The sequence below is a fragment of the Lissotriton vulgaris genome, chromosome 1_1 (genome assembly GCF_964263255.1).
Source record: "Lissotriton vulgaris chromosome 1_1, aLisVul1.2, whole genome shotgun sequence".
Classification (NCBI taxonomy): domain Eukaryota; kingdom Metazoa; phylum Chordata; class Amphibia; order Caudata; family Salamandridae; genus Lissotriton; species Lissotriton vulgaris.
The window spans coordinates 239,306,262-239,327,045 of record NC_141685.1 but is presented as its reverse complement, the minus strand read 5'-3'; the positions used below and the strand labels follow the sequence as shown (position 1 = coordinate 239,327,045).

Sequence of the window (20,784 nt, the reverse complement as noted above, 5' to 3'; positions counted from 1 at the left end):
GAAGGGAGGGTGGTCTAGCAGCCAAGGTCCCTGCCTTCTTATGTAGCGACCGGGTATAGAGCGGGCAGTGCCAAGTGTCAGCGGCCAAAGAGCAGGATGGTCAGCCGGAAATGCACGGCAGTATCACGCAGCAATGTCCGCAGAGTATGGCCGCCATCCTCCACGGGCCGCCCGACTCCTGCTGTGCATAGCGCCCCGGCGTCGGCGCAAGCAGCCGCAGTCAAGGGGGAGAGGCGTGCAGTCTCGGCGGCGGCAGCACCGCAGGTCTCTCCTGGACAGCTCGGGGGGTCTTACTTGAATTCGGCGCCGTCCGAAAGCTGCTACGCCGGTGCGCACATCCTGGGGCCTGGTCGCCTCGTGGTGCGCCGCGGTCTCTCGTAGGTCGCCGGCCCCACCAGGTCTTTCAGCTGATGTCGATCTCGGCTCCGGTCGGAAGTGTCAGGCGACTTAACTTCAATTCCGCAAGTCGCTGAGCGCTGAAACTTTCGCCGAGGCTGCTCGCCTGCAGTCTCCCCATTTAAGAGTGGTCAGGACGAGCAAAGGTGGCGGAAAGGGAGGATAAATAAAGGATTTGATATCCAGGCTGCAGGAGCCTCACATCGGTGCGGCCATACTGCTAGTGCGCCCTCTAGCGCCCCCCCCCCCTGTTTGTCATATAGTTCCCGAGAATGTTGAATAAAGACCATGTGCATGTCACACTCACAGAACACAACATCACCTAGTGATTTTTTAATCTGGATCACTGAAATGCCTCCCTTCAGGTTGCATCAACCTGAACAGCAGTTTTCCTGCTCTTCCACTCTCAGCACGTGTGGAGTCTAAATGTTCCCGATAATTCAGGGTCCGTAACTGCTCCACCACAGTTGCATCTATCTCATTTTCCCTCACTAATCTTGGTTGGATCAAAGGATCCACTGGGAGGCCCCTTCTAGCGCATGGATGCTGCCTTCAACTTTGGTCAATTTATTTTCTAACTAATTTGTAACTTCTATTGTTTGACCAACGCAGAAGCCCAATACCACAACCTTAAACACTTTCCACTCCATGTGGCGTGTGGTGGCATGATTGATTTGGAAAGTGTTCCCAATTGTATCACCCAGGGGATCTCTAAACATTTGTTAGTGCAAATGTATGAACAAGAGACTCCAAGTTGGGATTGGAGGGAGCTGCCATCCCCACACAACTCTGAAAATTAAGGGGATGTGGTCCAATAATGTGCAGGCTAAATACTCTATGTATAGAATGTTCTCACTAATTCTGGTGAAGAACCTCAATCTATCCACCTGGGCATGTAGATCATAAACTGGTGAATAAATGGAATATTCCTAAGTCTTCAGACATCAGCTAAATCTCAGTTTATCGCTCGATAGTCTAGAGTTCATTTTACTACTGACGAGTCGCCTCCTAGCACCATTTCGATTTGCATATCCTGTGAGAACAGCGGGCCAGGGCCTGGAAACCTGTGTCTGGTTCGTATTCGGGGAATAGATGTTCCCATTCATGAGAGGAACTCTATTTAGCCAAACCTTCATCGGAAAGTATTAGCGCATAAAACCCCAGGGATTTTGAATTCATCCCCAGATAAACAACAGGAGCACACAGCCGTACGACAGATACTGGGACTGGCGAGATGTCAATGTTTAATAACACATCTACGTGCAGCCTTATTGACAGATAAAGATGGCAGGACAGACTGAGCTAAAGACGGGGGGAGTGCTGACTGTTCAGATAAATCGACTGTGTCAGAATGGAAGAGGCAAGCTGGTGCTTCACAAGGCAAAATTTAGGCAGAAACAATGTTTCAATATTCGGGGCAGGCCAAGATGGAGGCTGTATCCGGCATGCCCAGAGGAGCTCCACCGCTGACTTGTGAACAAATCCTGCATTAATCTCCCCCCAACCCTCCCCCCCGCCACAACCCGTTAACAAAGCTGGCTACTATGCCGGTCGCCACAGAGGGGAGCATGAAGGCGATGGAAGTGTGAGTGCTGCCCCAGCCTCGTCAAAAGGTGCAAAGGGGGTCGTGACTGCGGCCTGCAAAAAGAAAAAGCTGGCGTGGTCCTACTGACTCCGGAGACCGCGCGGCACACCAGAAGCTGGTGCACGAGGGGTGCTGGGCCGATGAGACCACAAACCCGCCCTACCGAGCACCTGGACGGCCCAATCTCTTCCTCCAACGGTCAGCTCATCAGTGTGACCACAGACCTGCAAGTGGCCTGCTGAGGAGTCCTGGTAAGGACACCAGGAAAATCGCCACTGGCTGAGCCCCCGGCATGGCCTAAAAGCCTAAAAATGACCTGATGAGGGCTGCTGCCACAGCCAGTGACACATCTACTGCTGGGGTAATCCTGCTGCCTACGGGGACCATGCAACACAAAGTCAGTCAGAATGGGCAGACGAGCCTCCACGCCTTCTAGAGTGTCCTGCCGGCTTGATTGCTCCTCTCTAGGGGGGAAACGCCTGCAAGACTGCCCGGCCTGTGAGGGGCTGTGTAAAGTCGCCAGATGGGGCCTCCACAGTACGCACCAACAGGAGGGTCCCTTTGGGGCTGTGTGTTGCACTGCAGGTGCCTACAGAAAACTGGGAGGACTAGCGCCCTCACAGTACGGGAAGTCCCGACGACTGGATCACCCCCCTCCTCAGGGGAAAATATCCAGCATGATCCCCTGGCCTGTAAGTGACCTGCTGAGGGGCTCCCAATTCGGGGCGACTGCCCCCTGGCCGGCTATAGGAACTTGCCCCGCTGGTACTCCAGAGAGGTCCCTCACTACCCAACGTACGCCTACTGTTGAGTGGGTGGCACCGGGCCCTGGGAATCGCTCTGGGGGTAAGGCATCAATTGAGAATAGCGCCCTCTGGGCTTCATTGACTGACAGGGGCCCCTCTGAGGCGTGGCCTGGAGGGGAGCCCCGTTGACTTGCGGCACTGGGGAGTGGTGTGCTGCATCTGCGGGGAGGACCTGTTGCCTGATTTCATCCAGCCTTTGGCAGCTGTGTGTATCCTGGCCGGCCCGGGCTGTAGGATCATCGCCTGCAAAGGGAGCATGTTCCTGACTGATTTGACCTGGGATCTGAGGGTATTCGTGGGGGTGTACTGACTGTTGGAGATGCCGTCTGGGGCGGAGAAGTGTCCTGGAGGCCTCGCTGAGGACTGGCAGCTTCACTACTGACTGTGTTGCCCCACAGCTACACCAAGGCCTTGGCCGGGGGCGAGACGCATTGACCCAGCAACATCAGAGCCATGCAGACGTGTACGGTATACTGCACTTTGAAATACACTTGTTTATTTTCTTGACACAAACTTCTCCTCTGCGCCTGTCCCCTTTAAGGTGGTGTGCAAAACGCTGAACTTAATAAAGTGAGGATCACAGGGTACACAGGAGTGGGGCGACGAATGGACCTCACACAGGCCCTTTTTTCTTGCACGTTCTCACCCTTTAGTTAGAGCTTAAATTAGACGCCCAACACTAACCTCAAACACACACTGCAGTTCTATTGGGGTTGCTAGTTAGGGTGGGCGGGTAGGTCACAATGCGTCGGGAGGTACTGGTTGAGTTCTGGGGTGTTTACCCAGGAAAGGTGTTCGGGATTTGTTCATGGGGTACAGTTATAGCTAGTGCAATGACAATTGTGTGTCTGAATCGAGGGGGGTTGAAGTTGGCGTGGGGAGGCCGTGGATGATGGTTGGAGTATGCTTGACACTTTATCATGACTGACTCAGTGCGTATACTCACATGGAATGTGCGTGAGTTAAACTCCTGTGTAAAGCGATATAGGACCAACACCAATCTCAGGAGGACAGAAGTGCATATTTCACTCCTTCAGGAGACACACCTGAAGCCCAGAAGCTACCCAAAAAGTGGAGAGGTCAATTATATTCTTCCACTTATTTCTCATATGCCAGAGCGTTGTCTGTGTGGCTGGCTCCGGGGGTTCCATCCAGTAGCGAGGACGGGTAGCTGACGTGACCGGACTATATGCTTCTACATGGGGTACTAGATGGACAAGAACGTTGCCTACTTAATATATATGCAGCGAATGCGGACGAGGAATGGTTCTTCAGAGCTCTGGAAACAGAGTCACTCACATTCGTTGGTTTGCCTATTATTTCGGTGGGTGACTTCAATTGTATTTTAGATGGGCGAGGAGAGCCGCATCCGCCCCAGATGGGCAGAAAGCCTCGTATGGTGGCGGGATTGTGGGAAACCAAGACTAGTCAGCAGCTGGTGGACATATGGAGGGAGCTCCACCCCAAGAGTACACATAGTCATCTGGGCATTTTTTTCCTAACAAACGAGGGTGTCCTTAATGTGGTAAAGGTAAGCTATCAGGAGTGGTTTCTCGCTTACCACCCCCCTCTACTATTGGAATGTGGTGTGCGGGGACATAGACCTCGCATCCCCTTATGGAGTCTGCGTCTCGAGACTTTGGGTGGCCCAGAATACTGCATAGACATGATGGAAGCCCTGCAAGGCTTCCCTTCAACGAACTGGAAGACCGCTCAGACATGGGGGCTCTTAAAGTGGCAGTTCGAGGTGAAAGCCAAGGCAAAACTATGGGACCAGAAAGAAACTGGAGCAAGGGGGAGGAGTGCCTTGTAGGGGCATAGAGAAGAACGTTGGGCCATGCGGCGGGAGATGTGGCCCTGGCAGAGGCGCCTAGGAGAGTGGTGGCCCCGGGACAGACTGGACTGTCATGTCCGAAAGGACTATAGGCAGCGTCTTCACAGAGAAGGCACTAAATCAGGCTGCATGTTGATCTGGCTGCTCAAACACGATTATCCCCTGATGATTAACCTCACCCTCTGCAGACCGGATGGTGTGCTCACTATGGGTCAAGTAGTAATTAAGCTGCACCTGCATGACCACCTGACGAAGGTGTATGCAGTTGAGGTTTTTTGGCTCAGCTTGACATTCCTCTGCTGATGGAGGCCCAAGCGGCAGACTCAGAGAAGTTATCCCACTGAAGGAACGAGGTGAGGCCCTTCGGGATATGGCCAGAGAGAAATGTCCGGGACCTGAAAGTCTCCGAGTTTAATACTTCCAGGCATACTCTGTCTCTCTGTACTTCCTGAAACTTTACAGGAGGAACAGGAAGAAAGTAAATTATGGGCTCATATGCAGGAAGCCCTTATAATTATGCTCTCTAAACCAGGCAAAGACCCTTCTGACCATGAGTCTTATAGGCCGCTATTGATGCTTAACATCAATGCAAATTATTAGCCAAGGTCCTAGCACTGCATCTATGATGAGTGGTCACGCATCTGGTCTGTGAGAATCAATGTGGCTTTATGCCTGGAAGAGGTACACACATTGAGCTGAGAACACTGTCTTATGTGATGCACGAAACTCGTACAACAGGCATACGACATGCACTAACAGCCTTAGACAAAACCCTATCCTGGACGCCGGCAGGTAATAAGATTTTTGGGGCCCTGGGCAAGAGGGAATGTGCGAGGCCCCTGAAATTTACATAAGTGACACCTTCTGGGCTTGGGGAAGCGACTTTGTGCAAACTCTACCTGGGCCGCAGCTCCTTCTCTCAGCCACCCTCAAGCACCTTTTTTACAGCCCATTTCGGACTGAAGGTGTGAGAATTGCTTCGGAGCTGAGAGTTTAACCTGTGTGGGCTAAAGTACTGAGAATGGGCGACCTGCGGAGTCTCTGAATGGGCAGCCGGAGAGGTGTCCCCTTCATGTAGACCTTCCCAGAGCATCCCTTAGAGGCCCTAGGAGACGGGCTCCTCGATGCCAATTGTAAATAGACGCATTTCTTTCACTTTGATCGGCAGGGGTACTCAAGGATTGGTGGGGTGTTGCCATTGTGTGGGGCCCCATACTTGTTAGGCAGAGGGCGAGGCCCTGGGCAGCTGCCCACTCTGCCCATGCCTAGCGCCGGCCCTGCCTGGATGTATCTCTGGGAGGCACTCTGCCGGATGGGACTCAGTGAGGTATTCCTGACATTGGTGCAAATCCTGTATACAGCGCCAATTGCGCTGGTGCTAAAGGGCAGTGAGGTGTCCAATTCCTTTTATTTTGAGAGGGGTACACGCAGGACATGCTTTAGCGCTGATGGTGGCCAGTACGACAATGTTTGCTGGTGCCCCGCAATGACCACATCTGCCATGGATTCCCTCACCACCACCCTTTAACAGTGGCCCTCAAGTCTCCATAGCTGCTCTCTCTCAGATGCCTTTAATTCGTTTTATAGCGCTGCCACCACTCATACCAGTGTAGGATGTCAGAGCACTTTTCATCAAACACACGACTATACAGAGACAATCAATCATAGATGACTAAATCAGTGTATAGAAAATGTTATAAGACAAAGAACTAAAACGTGTAGGAATCACTTCAGAGAACAAAGAGAAAAGTAGTATAAATAATGGGACCCAACCCCCAAAACTTTAGATCACATCTGGAACAACAAGACGAACCTTAGCCAAGGAGAAGAACCAAGGAGTTTGGACCGCCCATCTGCCAGTGTACTGTTTGCTGGGTTGGCCTCTTTGTTCTCTGAAGGCAGAGAGGCCTCTGCCTAGTCCAAACCTGTTCTGGTCAGTCCTGGGGGGCACTTTCTTGACAAGTCTCCTTCTTTCCTTTAACAGTGAAGGCCAGGGACATCAGACACACCACAGGAGGTGGAGCCAGCATTGCGGAGGGAAGGCACAGCCCTATTCAGGTCCCAGCAACTCCGAAGCGTGTCGTCGCCGCAGCTTTTGTCGCATCTCCCGAGAAGCGTGTCTTTGTCGCAGCTGTCTGCCGTCGCTTCACCAGAGAAGCCTGTCGCCACCGTGAGGGTCGCCGTTGAATCACCGGAGAAGGCTGTCGCAGGGCCTGTCGCTGCTCCAAAGTACAGAGTTCGCCGCACGCCGTCAGGGTGTGCACGCATCGTCTTCACGTCGTCGCATCAAGGGCACCATCTTATCGCATAGCACCAGATTGTCGCATCGCATCGAAGCGCCATCTTGTCGCATCGCAACCGGAAAACATCACGAGAATCTACGCATCACCTTCTCTCCGGTAAGGACCAAGATGCATCCCCTACTCTGCGCAAGCATTGAGGAACGACGCATCGTCTCCCCCGAAGCAAGGAACCAACACATCTCCATTCCTGGTAGAGGAGGTTGAAATTCACTACGGCATAGAGTGGGGACAATTTTTGCAGTATGCGAGCATATCCTGCAGGACCCGTGAGATTTGGGCGCATTCCCGGATGAGCCCAGTGAGTCCCAAAGTCCTGCAGCTGATCTTAGATCCTGGCTTCTCCAAAGGTATTATCTCCCAGCTAAATGCTGCCCTCAAGAGCGATAGACAGAAGAATGTTGCACCCAGGCATGCTGCATGGAATGAGGAGTTGTAGACCCCCCTCACAGACGGAGAATAGAGCAGGGCACTGGCACAAGTCTGTGACATAACCAGCAATGCCCGATTCAAACTGGTATATTTTTAGTGCATACCTAGATCTTACCTGACACCACAGTGCCTAGAGAGGATCTATCCGATGCGTTTGGCGAACTGCGCTCGATGAGGGTCACTCCCGGCAGATTTTGGACAAGTCGCATGGGATTGCATGCAGACACAGGAGGTCTGAGGGGAGGTACTACAGAGAATGTATGATGTTACTACGCATACATTTACAACGCGGTATATTACATTGCGTTTGTTACAACGCAAGTCATTACAACGACTTGCGCTGGAGGGCGCTGGACTTAGGAATAGTATGATTTACTATTCCAACTTCAGTCTACATACAGTAGGGAAGGTGTTGAAATAGTAAATCATACTATTCATTAGGTTAGAGCGTCATCCAGCGTGCGTTGTAATGCCTGCGATGTAAAGGCATTGCGATGCAATGCCCCCATTGTGAAGGATGTTTCCCACTACAGGAGGTGCATAGAATGACAAAAGTAACTGAAACTGATGGCTCAACACTGCCTGTTGGGACTGATACCTCTACCCAAGAAGGGTAAAAAAATGCAGAACAGATTCGAACAGTTGGGACTAGTGCTGGTGAGACGGCGCACAGCCGTACAATGGGATAGCCAGACCCCTCCGACTGTGTCTAAATGGCTCGCCGACTTCCTGGAATGAGCAACAGCAGAAGACTGTAGGTTTCGGAAGGTCCATATTGATAACAACGCAGAGCATGACCTTGAGATCTGCGGAAACATATTGGACAGGTTGGGTAATCAGGGCACGGACCGGGGTGACTATTCAGACCAGGACGCACCAACACCAGACGATGCAGATTCCTCTGAGTTATCCGGAACTGTGACAGAGCTGGATGAACAGGCACCCTCCTCCCAAGCTCTCCATCTCCCTCCACCAACAGTGGGTTACAGATGGTTTCCCTCTGCTCAGTAATCTTTCTAAGGCACTGGAGTGAGTGTGTCAGTCTGATGTTGGTCAGAGTCTCTTGTTCCCTAGCCTCCACCTGGGATCTCACCTCCACACCAACATTTTTTATTGACTTTCATGCTAACGCGCGAGATGATGCATGATAACACCCTACTGCACTGTTTTTGATGTTGAGTGCATTGCATTGAAAATTGAATGAAGAGATTTTCACACAAAAGAAGTACCCAGATCAATACACCTGGAAGAAGGAAAGAGATAGAACAAAGGCAGAACATCCAAACAAGATCTGCTCTCACAATCATACAATACATACATACAGCATCCTTAAGACAGCAATGATCCCCGATACAGATCAATGGTGTAACCTTACCCAGAGAGATCAGCGCGCGGTGAATGTCGTTCATCAGGTTCCTGCAAAGCTCCCTCTGCCATTCTTGTAAACGGTCCCAGTCCTCGTCTGAGAAGCAGCCGGAAGCGTCGCGGAAGGGAATCTGTGCCTGCAACAAAGACCACATTATGTTGCTTTCTTGGCCTCTACACTCTAGAAAACGACGGCCCTGAATTCATCTTAAATACATTGAACTTTATGTTAATTTTCCACCACATTCTGTCCTCTTCTGATTTAGTTAAAGCAGTGGTGGATGCACTTGATTCTGTTTCTGAAAGTAAAAGAGGTGCAATGAGTAAACTGACACAGACGGGCTGAAGACCCCTTTAAACAAGAAGAAATAGATTAAATAATACAATTTAAGACTCAGTGCCTGATTACAAGTGGTTTGTTAAAGGACAACCCCTTCACAAGCTCCTATTTGCACAGGGTTTGCAACTATAAGCAATACTATGTTTATTGCATGCTGCAATTACAGGGGGAAATAAAGCTTTGCTCTGTTAAAGTTTGCAGATTAACTCTGCAGGAAAGTAATAAGAAACTGTCCTGGTATTTATCTGTGTTTCCTATTGGTTGTGTGTACGTATTTATGTATGTGGTACTTGTACAGCACCAAAAGGCAGCCGAGGGCTGCTCAGGGTCAAAGACAAGCATAAAGCCAACGAGTGGGCTGAAGCTTATTTGAGGCTTGTTACTATATCGTAATGTAGAGCCCGATTCACAGAATAAACTTAAGACTCAATCCTAAACTTACTACTATTTTGGTATTCACAGAATGCACTTACTACTTTTGGTATTCACAGACTGAACTTACTACTTTTGGTATTCACAGAAGTTAGGATTTTGTCTTAAGTTTGGCTTAAGACAGACTTAAGACAGACTTAAGACAAACTTAAGACAGACTTAAGTTAGACTTAAGAAAGACTTAAGACAGACTTAAGACAGACTTAAGATAGACTTAAGATAGACTTAAGACAAAATCCTAGTCTGTCTTAAGTTTGTCTTAAGTCTGTCTTAAGTTTGTCTTAAGACAAACTTAAGACACAATCCTAACTTCTGTGAATACCAAAAGTAGTAAGTGCATTCTGTGAATGCCAAAAGTAGTAAGTGCATTCGGTGAATGCCAAAAGTAGTAAGTGCATTCGGTGAATACCAAAAAAAGAGTAAGCATAAGAGTAAGTTTAGGATTGAGTCCTAAGTTCATTCTGTGAATCGGGCCCGAGTGTTCTTTAAACGCATTGTCTTCAACTCTTTCCTAAATTGGAGCTGCCTTTGGCCAGTTCTGATAGATACTAGAATTTTGTTCAACATCCTTGGTGCAGAGAGGGCTTGCTTTCTTGGTTTTGCCTTTTTTACACTACTTAGACTCCAGTCTGATGGTGTGCAGGCTGCGGGTGTGCTGAGAGACGCCAGAGAGGGTGAGTTTGTCTGCAAAACAAGCAGAGGAGGTATTCATGATAGCTTTGTAAAGGATGCATCCGGTTTGGAGATGTTGCGGGCGGGCAAGTGGAGCCAATGTTATTCCATCAGATGAGCCTGACAAGGTATTTGTAGAGCGTGCTATCAAGAGGGAGGGTATCATAGCCTTATGCAGGTACCCGACACTAATCTGTCTATAGCGGGGGTTACTTGAAGAGACAAGGCTTCAGCCTATTACGGAACTCAAGAAGCAAGAAAGAGGCTCAGATGTGAGGAGGTAAGTCATTCCGGGCTATAGTAGCAATGTGCGAGAAGTGCCGGCGTCTGGATTAGTTTCTGTATATGTGTGCGGTAACTACAAGTAGGAGTCTAACAGAGTGGAGGGTTCTCTGCTGTTGGCAGAAGGGGATGCTACTTTTCAAGTACGCGGCCCATAATTAAGTAGTGCTTTGAACGTATGGGTAAGGAGTCTGAAGTGTGAGCATATGTGTGTGGGGAGCCAGTAGAGCTCCATGAAGTGTGGTGTGTGTGTGGGTCCTTTGTGGGAGTTTGAGTATCGCTGCTGAGTTCTGGATGGATTGGAGCCTTCTGGTTAATTGGTTGGAGATTCCGGCAGTGAGGAGCGTTTTGCAGTGCATATTGCTAGTGACGAGGATGTGGGTGACAGTCTTCCGGGTGCGGTATGTGAGCCACTTGAAGATCTTCATTAACTTTTTGAGGGTGTGAAAGCAAACTGCTGTGACACCATTGGCTTGGCTTTATGTCCAATTTGTTGTCGATGATGAACCAGAGGTTCCGGGCATATGTGCTGGGTGAGAATGTAGGTCTAGTTCAGCGGGTCATAAGTTTGATTCCAAGGTAAGGTGCTGTGGCTCAAGATTACTACGTGTGTGTTGTCGGTGTTGAGCTTCAGATAGTTGGTCTTCATCCATTCCCCATACAGCTGGTGAACTTGTTTCTTCTCTTGGGGTTCCTGTCTGAGAGCATATTATCAGTGGCATGTCATCGGCGTACAAGAGGATGTTGATGTGTGCTCGGATGATGCTGTCCAGTGGGATCATGTATGTGTGGAAAAGCTTGGGCTGAGAGCACAGCCTTGCACTACTCCACAGATTACCTTGCAGGTTACGAGGAATATTGCGCGAGGCAGACTGCTTGTGTTTTCTCAGTTTAAAAGAAGCTGATCAATCGCAGGACGGGTCCTTGGATGCTGATGTCATGCAGGTGCTTCATGAGGATAGGATGTGAGATGGTGTTGAGAGCTGCCGAGAGATCCAGGAACATGAGCGTTGCCGATTCCCCCCTCTCTATGATCATGCGGATGTCGTCTGTGGCGGCGATGAGTGCTGCTTCCCATCTGGTGGTTGGGCCTGGAACTGGATTGAGTGATGTCAAAGAGTTGATGGTTGTTGAGGTGGTTGTTGAGGAATAGATTGATTAGCTTCTCTAACCCCTTCGCCGCGGGGGTTATTTTCCCGCTGTACTGGGGGGGAGGGAGCGCGCACGGCGCCCGCATGCTCATGACGAGCTGAGCTCGTCATGAGGCACGGCGCCCACATGCTCGTGACGAGCTCAGCTCGTCACAGGTGTATTGCCTCCCGTGGAACGCTCAGCACACCGGGGGAATTCTCCCCGCACCTGAGTGTTCCATGGGCCATGACGAGCTGAGCTCGTCATGAGCACCGGTGCGCTGTGGCTCATGACGAGCTCGTCATGAGCATGGAAGAGGCTAAGACCTTAGGCAGGGTATGGTAGGAGGGAGATGGGTCTGCGGTTGAAGAATGTGGCTCGGTCTGCAGATGGCTTCTTGAGCATGGGAGTGACAGTTTCCAGGTATCCTGGTATTCAGTTGAGTCGGCGGAGGAGTTTCAATGTTAGAACAAGCATTTACAATGCAATGGTCTCTGCATTATTAAAGGTAGAGCTATTGGCATTGCTCATGACATTTTTTTTTTAAATCATAAATAAATGGCATTGTCATTTACATCGCCAAAAGCTTAATCGCTCGCATATGTGAGACCTATTGCATTTACACCTAGCCAACTTGCTTATCCGCCTATCCCAAATATCATGTCCCACCAAATGATCAATTTATACCGCGGCATGCGCAAACACGTGCACTTCCCTGTCCGTATCTGTGAATACTTTATGCATTAGCATATTTTGCACGGCTGCGGTCAGTTTTCTAGAAGACACAACATCAATTGCAAAAGAAGGGGTCTTCTACATGCCCACCTTATTGCTAGCCGTTTGCTGGTGTGCATATTCTGTACACCCATGCGTATACAAGCGGCGGGCAGCATCAGCACAACATAGATGCAGCAGCTTTACACACTGCACACAACTTACTATACAGCCTGCCCATTCAAGGAACAGGTAAACCCGGATGACGATAACACTCCACATCCTAGTCACACAAACCACTGTGCTGGAGATCATTACATGAGTCACTGCCCTGCCAAGGAGAAATTATATATTGTGCATAATTAAAACATAAAAATAAAGCAAATAAACAATAAACATAAACCAACCTCTTCGCCCGTCAGTGATTACAGAGAGCAACGTGTAGCTTCGGCGCAGGGAACTCAACCTGCAGCATTTAATGCAGCCCGCAGGACTCCCGGCTCCATGTCTCAGTGACGTTAAGATGAGCCAGACAAAGGGACAACAGGCAGCCTCGGTGAGAACAGGGCGGCCCAGGTGCACCCCTGCCCCCTGCGGCTCTGCGTAACACAGGGGCGGAGCAGAACCGGTCCATGGCTGCCAAGGTTTCATATTATTATGTGTGAAATTTTATAATTTTACTTGAATTATGAGTGACATTTCAAAGACTATGAGTGACATTTTGACGCTAGCAAAATCAAGTAATGAAGACGAGGGAAACATAATTAAATATCAGAAATGACGCCCATTTGAGCAACGAGAAACTATAAGATGTTAAAACTGCTGGAAAACACCAGAAATAAACGGTGCGAGGCACACATTACAGACAACCAGGACACTGTATTATCCTTGACTATAGTAATGATTGTTCATCCCTATAAAAGTGATTACCAGCACTGCTGAGCGGTGTCCGCCCCAGTTGGAACACCACTGCCTGCTGCCCTGCCCCACAGCACCAGATCTACTGTAGGCTGCGAGTAAGGCAGTCCCAGAGCTACTGTATACAGGTTCTTGACTTAAACTAAGTGGTGCTGGTGGTGCTGAAAGTTGACTACGCTGGCGCTGTCTGCACTGATTAGGGCTGCCTGGGCCTCCGCTCAGGCCATTTCTGTAGGAATCAATGTGCTGCCCACAGTGGTTTGTGAGATAGTGCCAAGCAGTTTTGTGGCCTGTCAGGATATGTTGGCTCAGATGGGTAGTGCATCTCTGCCTGCTGCCCGGCCCCGCAGTGACAGATTGTGCCGGCCGGTTGCGGCTGTCACAAGGTCATTCTAAGCTGAGCACCAGGCAGTTAGCTGTCGCCACAGCGGGCCGTGCGGAGAGCTAGACGGACCGGCGCTCATGTGGCTGCGCTATCATGGTTGGGTAAATGTTAAGGGAATCAGTCACTTTCTTGTTTTTGCTCCTCAGTGTGACCGTGGCAACTACTCCAGTAGCAAGCGTCAGCTCAGCCACGATTCTGCGCCTGGCTCGGCAACTCTGCTTGCACTTTGGTGTAAACTTCTGCTCCAACACCAGTGCCTGTGCTATTTACGGTCAATTTACCGTAACTCGTTTAGGATGAGTCAGGGCTTAATAAACGGATGTTCACTCTGAGGCAAATGATAAAACTGAAATGCATGCTCTTAAAAAGCCTTGTCTTCCTGCGTTTAGTCCCGTGCTAAAAAATAAACTGTGGTTATACAGCAGTGTGTGAGCTGGTGCGGGCACAGCTCACTCATCCGCCGGCACCTCGGACGGCTTCCTTCATTCATGTTGCTGGATTTGTATATAATTAATGCGGTATGGAAGGAGCAGCGCTGCCATTGCCAGTGTAGCTGCTGTTTGCCCAAACTTTTCAATTGAACTGGCCTCTCGTTGCGCAGCCGCGGCAGCAGGAGGTCACGTGATTGCACCGCCTCCTATTTTGTGCCACAAACCTCACCCCCAGGCTACGTAGTAGCCAATGATGTGGGCACACAGACTCACGGCTACTGGGTGCCAAAGATCCCTGTGCAGCGGGTGCAGGACATGGAATGCGCGTGGCCGTACGACGGCGCACAGGAGGAGGTTCTGTTGTCTGGACGCGGGCGGGGCGAGGAAATTAGTATAAAGCATGAACGCCGGAAAGAGGAAAGAGTATATGCAAAACGTAGCCGGCAAACTCAACTGAGTCAGAAAGAAGAAGAGGACATGCTGAGGATCAATGGGCGCGAAACAGCGTGGTGGGCGCGCACGAGACGCAGCGTGGGCGTGCACATCAGCTGAAGATCGCCGGAGAAGACACCGAGTCTGCCTGCTGCCATGACTGACCCGCTGCGGAGGAAAAGAGCCCGGTGAGTGGGGGTAGAGGGTGGGCGGCAGAGAGGGAGTGGGCAGAGAGGAAGGGTGTGTGTGTGTGTGTTTGTGTGTGTGTGCGTGTGTCTGTCTCTGAGTGTGTGTCTGTGTGCGCGCGGCACGTGCCTGCCTGCCTGCCTGTGTGTATGCGTGTCCACAGACCCTGGTCGGCTCGTGCACCGCTCTGTCTCCGTTGAGAGCGAACTCGGCAGCAATAGGTCTCGATGCCGAGACCTAAAAAGGAGTCATTTGGTGAAGGTGTGGTCTGGGCAGGGGTCAACGGAAGCACAAGTGGATTGTGTTGATGGTAGCAGTTATTTTGTCTGGGTAATGGTGGTCCAGGCAGTCAGTGTCTACTCCCCAGACTCAGTGAGGAGTTGGGTGGCCTGGGTGATTGGGTCTGGTTGCCGACCCAAGTTTCCATAAATGGGGTAATTTTGTTGCTGAAGAAGTCAAGAAGTTTGTTGCAGAGGTCTTGTGAGAGGGTTTCCGATGGAGGCAGCTGGCAGGACGGTAAAATCCTTGACAGTGGTGAAAATCTCTTAATTCTTGTTTGGGCAGGCATTGATATGGTCTGTGATAGTTGTTCTTTTGTCTATCGGGATCAGCTAGTGGTAGGGTCTTACGGCGGATTTGATTCTGTTTTTGTCTGCTGTGTCTTGGGTGAATCACCACCTATGCTCCAGTTTTTGCAGTGTCTCTTGTCTGCCTGAAATCTTCTGTGTACCTGCTTGCATTAGATCTGGGTTTTGCAATGGTGCCTTTCCATTTAAGAGGGCCAGACCGTTGGCCCAGGAAGTTAGCCATTTATTGAAGTTTCGGAAAGCAGTAGGTAGGCCGCTGGCATGGTAGGGTCAGGCATGCAGAGGACAATGGTCCAGTTGGTTTCTGTGATTTTGTTCCAGCTCAGGTGGGCAGTTTTGATGGTGTGATGTTTCGGGTATTGTGGGACATGAATGCTTCAGCTGATGAGCATGAGGTCTGACCAGGTCAATGTCTTGTTGACTGTGAGGTTGCTGAAGGCGGTGTAAATTGGGTTCAGGAAATGACCAGCAGCATGGGTCTGTCTGCTAATACATGCTGGGTGAGCTCTGGGTTTTTATGGTCTGTAGGAGAGCTGTGGAATATGGGTCACTGCTGTCTACTAGGTGAAAGTTGAGATCTTCGAGGAGGAATAATGTGCTAGCATCCATGATTAGGGGCAAAATGAAGTCTGTGAAGTCGCTTGTGTAGTTGGAATGGGGTGCTTGAGATCTGAGGAAAAGGGTTCCTCATAGGCTGCAGTTGGCTGTGGCGTGAAGCTTGAAAGTGAGATGCTCCATGTAGTTGGCGGTGGGGTCCATGGTGGTGAAGCAGATGACTGTGTGCTTGAGTATGAAGGGGCCTCCGGGCTTGTTCTGGAGGTCCTGCCTAACAATTTTATAGTTGGCGGAAATTGCTGTGGCAATAACTGGTGCATTTCAGTCAAATTTCCTTTAAAAAAAAAGAATGTCCAGGGAATGTTCATGGAGTAGGTCCCAGTTCTCTGTAGCGTGCTTGGCGAGTGAAGGAGTTTTGAGCCTGATGCTTTGAGATATCTTTATGTTGCACTGAGAGACTCAAGTATCATGACCCTACACACATTGCAGGACATACCACGGATCCAGTCTTCACCACCATTGACAGAATCACATACATCCTTGCCTCATTGCTTATATGGACTGGCCATTCCCTGATAAACTTCAAAAATCACCGCACTGCAAGTCAATGCACCCACAACAGTATCAGTGGCAAAATGGCTCAGAGCCCTCTAAACAAACCAACCCAACACCTCCAACAACCTTGGCAAGGACATCACCAAATTTTTCAACGAATGGATCAAAAACTGCGTCGACTCTCTTGTGCCAATCAAAAGCAACAAACGAAGAAGAACCAACAAACAAGCCAGCTGGTTTACAGAGGACCTCTGACAATGTAAATGATACTGCAAGCAGCAGCTAGAAAGAAAATGGAGAACCAATAATAACACTAACGCCAGAACCACCTTGAAGGCCCCAACTTCTTAGAGTCACCAAAAGTAGGAAGTTAACCGTACAAATAGAGGTGAGCTCCAACAGCTGCAAGGGGAACTTCACAATGGCCAAAGAGCTCACCACTCCCGAGGCCACAGCCAACTCCATCACCACTTCACAGCAACTTTGTGACAAGTTATCAAACTTCTTCCACAGTAAAATAGAAATGTTCTACTGCAACTTCGAACAACAATCAGACACCAAAGATCGGATCACCAACTTGACCACCACAAACCAAAAACGAGCACCTGACTGACTGGAAAACTCTCACGAAAGAAGACACTGCAGGGATCATGAAAACAGTACATACACTCTGGGGCACCTATGTACACATGCTCCCATCACATTTACAACATGGGAGGACCACCAATGAGCAGTGCCCTCACTCACATCATCAACACCGCCATCAAATCTACCACCTTCCCAGAAGTCTGGAAATATGCATCAGTCAATGCACTCCTCAAAAAAACACATTGGCCAACCTCAGTGAGGTGAGCAACTTCCATACCATCTCTCTGTTTCCTTACCCAGCCAAAGTGATGGAGAAGGCTCTCAACAGACAACTCACCAGCCATCTTGAACACTGCAAGCTACCAGACCACACCCTAGCAGGATTTTGGAGCGAAACAGCACTCTTCTTGGCCATAGACATCAGCGCGATACTGGACCGGGGAGACGCTCCAAACCTCATCCAACTTGACCTCTCTGAAGTCTTCGATACAGTCTCCAACCACACCATTGTCAGAAGCCTCCACACGATAGGCATCCAAGGACCGGCCCTCAACCGGATCCTTTCTCACAGGACGAACACAGCAAATAAGACCACCACCATACACATCGGAGTCCAAGGAGTTGATCTGTGGAGTCCCTTAGGGTTCTTCACTCATCCCAACCTTGTTCAACGTCTACCCAACCCGCTTGCCAACATCATCAGATCCAAAGGCATCACCATCATATTCTTCCCCAATGACACTTAACTTATACTCTCACTGACAGACACGCCCACCCCCACCAGAACCAACTTCTCCAACTTCACGATCAATGTAGCAGACTGGATAAGATCTAACTGCCTGAAACTTAACTACGACAAGATAGAAGTGCTGATCTTTGGGAACAAGAGTACTCCATGGAACCCCAGCAGGTGGTCTTTAGAGCTTGGACCAATGACCACTCCAAGGGACCCTGCCAAAAACATAGGAATTATCCTGGATGACAAGCTCAATATGACAGCGCCAGTTAATGCAGTCAGCTCCTCTTGCTTCCACATTCTCCACATACCCGCAAGGTATTCAAAGGGCTACCTCTGAACATCAGACGTACCAACACTCAAGCCCCCATCACTAGCAGGTTAGACTACGGCAACACACTCTACTCCAGTATCTCTAACCATCTCTTAAGCTGCCTCCAGACCATCCAGAACACCACAGAGAGATGCATCCTTTACCTCCAATGAGGCACCCACATCTCACCACACGTCAGAGAGCTCCACTGGCACCCCATCCACAAATGCAGCCAATTCAAAATCCTCACGCACGAATACAAAGCAATGCACAACATCAGACCCCCATACTGAACAAAAGCCTGCACTTCCACCGACCCACCAGGAACCTATGAACAGCCACACTCTCACTCGCACCCACCCCTTGCTTTCATAAGACCAGAAGGGGGGGGTCAAGCATTCTCCTACATTGTACACAAGACCTGGAACAAACTCCCCTATCCTCCTCACTTCTTAAATTCCGCAAAAAGCTGAAGACCTGACTTTTTTTACCTATTTATGCGGGGTCGGACACCCATCACCTCAGTCTCATGCCTACATGCCTGCTCCAGCACTTGAATACCCTGATGTGTGATTAGCTGAGCTACACAAATCTACATAACATAACATACCTGGAAAAGTCATGATGAACGAAGACCTGCTCCTCAAAGCGTAAAGTGTGCGCCTTCAGCAACACTTGAGGGAAGACAAGCCGATTCAGGGAGTGACTGTAGAAATGGGGTTTCTGGTTGGCTTGGTATGCACCTAAGCCCGGCGGAACCCACCACTCTAGTCAGGGTAAGGGGGTTACACATCCAAGATAACCTCTGCTCAACCCCTTGGTAGCTTGGCAGAGCAGTCAGGCTTATCCCAGAGGCAATGTGTAAAGTATTTGCTCAACACACACACACACACACACACACATCAGGGACACAATAAATACACCACCACATACACAAAAGAGACTCCACACAGAAGAATATAAAAACATCTCATATATTGTACATAAAACACATAGGGGCACATGCATCAAAGGTTTATGCGATCACAAACGGTGCGATTCGCAAAATCTCGCTGTTTGTGATTACAAATTGGCCTTTGGAGATGCATGAAAGAGTTTCCTATGCGCAATTTAAGAATTCGCAATTATTTGCGAATTCTTAAATTGCAATTGCATTTAATGAATCACAATTTGCGATTCCTTAAATGCAATGCTAGAAGCACTTTCAAATAGCGATTTCGCTATTTGGGACTGCAAATTACAGACAAATCAAACTTGTCTGTAATTTGCAGGAACTTAAAAAAAATGCACTAAAAGGCATTTTTTTAAGTTTTAGGTTACACACACGCATGCCCTTGGGTCATGTGTGTGTGCAACGTGGGTGCACATCACAATTTCAGGGGTGCAACAGGGTGTCATTTTGACACCCTTGAAAATGTATGAGCAATTTGCGAGTACCTACTGGTTCTTGCGAATTGCGCATGCAATCTCCAATTCATTCCTATGGGACTGTATGCCCATAGGAATTAATGGGACGGCATTCCTTAATTGCGAGTCACACTTAAGGAAGGTTCAGGAATCGCTATTTTATAGCGATCCATACATGCGTAGGTTTTTACGATTCCTTAATTGCGATTCCTTAATAATCGCAATTAAGGAATCGCAAAAGCCTACCTTGATGAATGTGCCATATAGACCGCAATCACATAAATCATCAATTACTTTGCCAACCAGGCAATTGTCAAAATCATCACAGTTAGTGCAATAAAGTACTTACTTATAGGTTGCACACATCATGAAAACACCCTAAACCACTGCACATGTAATGTACAGCTCTAGAAAGAGTAATCCTTATTCTGTCAATATACAGTATGAACACAACATACATAATAAGCCAGGGCACAAAATTTAGGCTTGAAAAATCGCAACATCAGTTTATAAATCTAGCGCAATCATGTGTCAACGCTCAGGGGGACCACCAAATATAAAAACATCTCATATATTGTATATAAAACACACACATAGGGGCACATGCATCAAAGGTTTTTGCGATCGCAAATGGTGCGATTCGCAAAAACCCGCCCCGCTATTTGCGATCGCAAATTGGCCTTTGGTGATGCATGAAAGTGTTTCCTATGCGCAATTTAAGAATTCGTAATTATTTGCGAATTCCTAAATTGCGATTGCATTTAAGGAATCACAATTTGCGATTCCTTAAATGCAATGCTAGAAGCACCTTCAAATAGAGATTTCGCTATGTGGGACCGCAAATTACAGACAAATCAAACTTGTCTGTAATTTGCAGAAACTTTACAAAATGCACTAAAATGCATTTTTTAAGTTTTAGGTTACACACACACATGCCCTTGGTCATGTGTGTGGGCAACATGGGCGCACATCACAATTTCAGGGGTGCAACAGGGTGTCATTTTGACACCCTTGATAATGCATGAGCAATTTGCGAGTACCTACTGGTACTTACAAATTGTGCATGCAATCTCCAATTCATTCCTATGGGCCTGTAGGCCCATGGGAATTAATGGGACGGCATTCCTTAATTCCGAGTCGCACTTAAGGAATGTTCAGGAATCGCTATTTTATAGCGATCCATACATGCGTAGGTTTTTACGATTCCTTAATTGCGATTCCTTAATAATCGCAATTAAGGAATCGCAAAAGCCTACCTTGATGAATGTGCCATATAGACCGCAATCACATAAATCATCAATTACTTTGCCAACCAGGCAATTGTCAAAATCATCACAGTTAGTGCAATAAAGTACTTACTTATAGGTTGCACACATCATGAAAACCCCCTAAACCACTGCAC

At 48.8% G+C, this 20,784-nt stretch overlaps 1 protein-coding gene across 1 annotated transcript in view; it reads right to left on the bottom strand.

The window, feature by feature from the left end:
* The window catches only part of LOC147745333 (uncharacterized), a 124,477-nt gene that overhangs the window by 92,433 nt on the left and 11,260 nt on the right, over positions 1 to 20,784 (bottom strand). The window contains exon 2 of the mRNA XM_086952247.1: positions 8,729 to 8,855. Coding sequence (XP_086808373.1) covers positions 8,729 to 8,855 — 127 coding nt within the window. The remainder of the gene's footprint in view (positions 1 to 8,728; positions 8,856 to 20,784) is intronic.